This window comes from Rattus rattus, chromosome 2 (assembly GCF_011064425.1).
Source record: "Rattus rattus isolate New Zealand chromosome 2, Rrattus_CSIRO_v1, whole genome shotgun sequence".
Classification (NCBI taxonomy): Eukaryota; Metazoa; Chordata; class Mammalia; order Rodentia; family Muridae; genus Rattus; species Rattus rattus.
In genome coordinates, this window is record NC_046155.1 from 164,702,225 (window position 1) to 164,705,174 (window position 2,950).

The 2,950-nt window shown below is 49.1% G+C and overlaps 1 protein-coding gene across 1 annotated transcript; it reads right to left on the minus strand.

Moving 5' to 3' along the window:
* Positions 1–293: 293 nt before the first annotated feature.
* Positions 294–1,599, minus strand: LOC116894442 (major allergen I polypeptide chain 1-like). The gene is made up of 3 exons (XM_032896144.1): positions 1,529–1,599; positions 1,217–1,404; positions 294–445 (listed from the first exon to the last, which is right to left on the minus strand). The coding sequence occupies exons 1-3, from the start codon at positions 1,587–1,589 to the stop codon at positions 416–418; spliced, it is 279 nt and encodes a 92-aa protein (XP_032752035.1). The 5' UTR covers positions 1,590–1,599; the 3' UTR covers positions 294–415.
* Between the last annotated feature and the right edge of the window lie 1,351 nt (positions 1,600–2,950).

Genomic DNA, 2,950 nt, shown 5'->3' on the forward strand with positions numbered 1-2,950 from the left:
ATAGCCTATGTGGTCCTCAGCACACGCTTGGTCTCCCTGGGCTTATTCTCTTCTATGATGCTGGGAAGTTCAGTCTGGGAGGTGATGTATGTGCCCTGTGAACCCTGTCTGATGACAGTGACAGAGACTCTGGTGTAGTGACTATGGTCTCTTAGCATTCTCTAATGCATTCTGCAGGACATTTTGGCAGCACCACAACCGATCAGTGGCACATCAATGTCCCACTGATTGTCCCTGCAGATCCTTCAACCCCATCAGACGCAAGCTCGAATCCAAAAATCCAGGCTCTGCTGTGAATTGCAAGGCTTTTATTGTTGGATTCCTGTTTTTAGACACCTGGGGGGAAGGAGTAGTGATTGCTGCATCTATGCAGAGAAGCTGGTAAGAGGCTTCCTTGTGGTCAAAGATGTACCCATCAACACAACGGGTTGGCTTTTACTTTTTCCTGCAAAGAGAAAGTCAAGTGAGACTTCAGAGGTAAAGGAGCCCTCATGGCCCACTGACCAGGCATAGGGACACCTCCTGGGAGGACCTGCAGCCAGTTTGTAATTGCTCATGGGTCTGACCAGGACCAGGAAGCCTTGTCCCCAGCCGGTTGAGACAAGCTTTGTAAAGAGCCTCAGTCAGATGGGAGGAGCCACCTTGTGGGACACCATAGGTACAAGTGGGACAGAATGGGGAGGAGCTGACAGGGCTCCAGGTGAGCCTGGGACAGTGGAGTCCCACAAGGGAACTGACTCCTGTCACATGATCGTGGTGACCCTCAGATATCTGCAGCTGGGGCAATGACTTATCCTACCAGTTAAAGGGACAAGGGCAAGGGGGTTCATTTTAATTCTCCCCTTAAATGTCCCAGGCCTGGCATCCACACAGTGTTCTTGGAGGTGAAGAGAAGAAGGACACAGATGAGTGTTTTGGTGCTTGAAAAGTTAGGATAAAAGACCGAGGCAGGAGAAGGGTGCCAGGCCCTGTGCCTGTGTGACTAGACTTGGGAGTCTGGGCCAGAAAGGCTGATGGAGGGTCCACTCAGGCTGGGTTCTACTCTGGCTTGGCTGAGCTGAGCAGCCATGCCGAGCTCAGGCAGCCTGAGAGTCCCTTCCTGCCCCATCCTGCTGACATCCTCAATCAGGTGAGTCCCATTTCTGGATTCACAGAGAAGCCTCAGTGTTGGGGAGAAGCACAAGCCCCGCCCCTAGCCAGACACACAGGGACTCACGATGACAGCAGCTGCGTTTTTCTTGTCTTCGTCTGTCAAGGTGCTGTCGACACATTGCTTGATTTTTCCAGTACTTTCCAATACTTCAGGGTCATCTTTGTATCTTGCCACATACTTAACATAGTCGTCTAGGGTCCCGGACAGAAATAGGCCAACATCCTCTTCTATAACTGGGCAAATGCCACAATCTGGAACAGAAAGACAAGGCGACCCTCCCTTAAAAGACATGCATCAGAACTCTCTTCCCCTCAGGAGAGAGGGTGAGAGAGCCCAGAGAGCCTGTATCCCTGACTCCCACACAGTAATACCCACCTCCCCCTGAAGTGAGGAGCAGGGCAGCCCCGAGCAGCACCAGAGCACCAGCGAGCTTCATGGTAATGGTGTCAGGTACTCCTGCCTAGCTTGGTCCCCTTTTATAACTGTCCTGGGAATCTCAGTGGTCAGAGAGGGGCCCTGTGTGAGCCTCTCCAGGCCCCTCCCAGGACATGTCCTGGAACATCCTGAGGCTGTGTGTTTGTGTCAGGGGGAGGTGTGTATTTTGGCTAGAGGATAAGATTCTGGTCAACAACCTGACGCACGTTGGTCCCCTTTTTAGTGATCTTCTTAAGGTCAACATATCATGTGACGGCCAAAGGAAAAGATGACTAGAGGAAGGGTCAAATGAACTCTTAATCAGACCTCCAAAGTGAGGCCTGTGTCACCCTGTCTCACTGGGGACCTCAATGTTTATTTAAGAGCCTTATTCACAGTCAGTGCTTAGACAAGACAGACCTCACACCACTGACCATTGTGACCCCTGACCTGTCTTTATTCCTACCCCTATCTTTCGTCTGCTTTGTGGCTTCCCTTGAACCAGTCTCTTCAACCCAAGCTTCTCCTATTGTTGTAGTCATCCTTCAACTCGACTTTTTTTTTGTTGTTTGTTAGTTTTTTATTTGTTTGTTTGGTTTTATTTTTGAGTAGGGCCTCTCTACACAGCCCTGCCTCTCTTGGAACTATGTTATCCTTGAACTCAAAGAGGTCTGTGCCTCTCTCCCATGTGAGTCCCTGAATTAAAGTACTACCACATCAGCCTAAACTTCAGCATTGGTTGACTTTTTTTGTTTTAGTTTTCATTTTTTGTTTTGTTTTTGTTTTTAAAGATAGGATCTTGCCCAGAGTAGTCTTGACTTCATAACCCTGCTGAGAAAGAGGGGTATGTGTGTGTGTGTGTGTGTGTGTGTGTGTGTGTGTGTGTGTGTGGTGGATCCAGTTCTCCTTTGGGCTGGTGGTAAACACTTTTAACACCTGTTAGCAATGGCCAGGTGTTGCAACACACAGCTCTAATCCCAGCTCATAGGAGGCAAATTCAGGCTGGTTTCTGTGAGTTAGAGGTCAGCCTGGTCTACACAGAGAGACCAGCCAGAATTACACGAGAGCCTGTTAGTAATCCTCATTAATGTGTTCATTAAGTTCACACTGCATGTGCCTCCTCTTCATTGTCTCATGTCTAAGCAAGGATGTTTCAGTTCGGAGCGGCCTGACCCCCTAGTTGGCCACTGCCAGAGTATGCATTGTTGATCTACCTACTTTCACTAATTGTCAAAGAGCCAGTGTTATGGCCATTTTGAACATTCCACAGCTACCCTGGATAAACTTGTGTCCAATCTCAGCTGGTTACCCCAGCTCCTGAAGGTTTAGTGACAGTCCATCTGTGCCAGTGTGTCTAGTCATTTTGCTACCACAGAATTCTAG

Excerpts from the sequence above, each read along its gene's own strand:
- LOC116894442 (XM_032896144.1), bottom strand. The coding sequence starts at position 1,589 with ATGAAGCTCGCTGGTGCTCTGGTGCTGCTCGGGGCTGCCCTGCTCCTC. Across the intron at positions 1,405-1,528 it reads GCTCCTCACTTCAGGGGGAG|ATTGTGGCATTTGCCCAGTT; the intron begins GTGGGTATTACT and ends TTTCTGTTCCAG. Across the intron at positions 446-1,216 it reads AAAACGCAGCTGCTGTCATC|GAAAAAGTAAAAGCCAACCC; the intron begins GTGAGTCCCTGT and ends TTCTCTTTGCAG.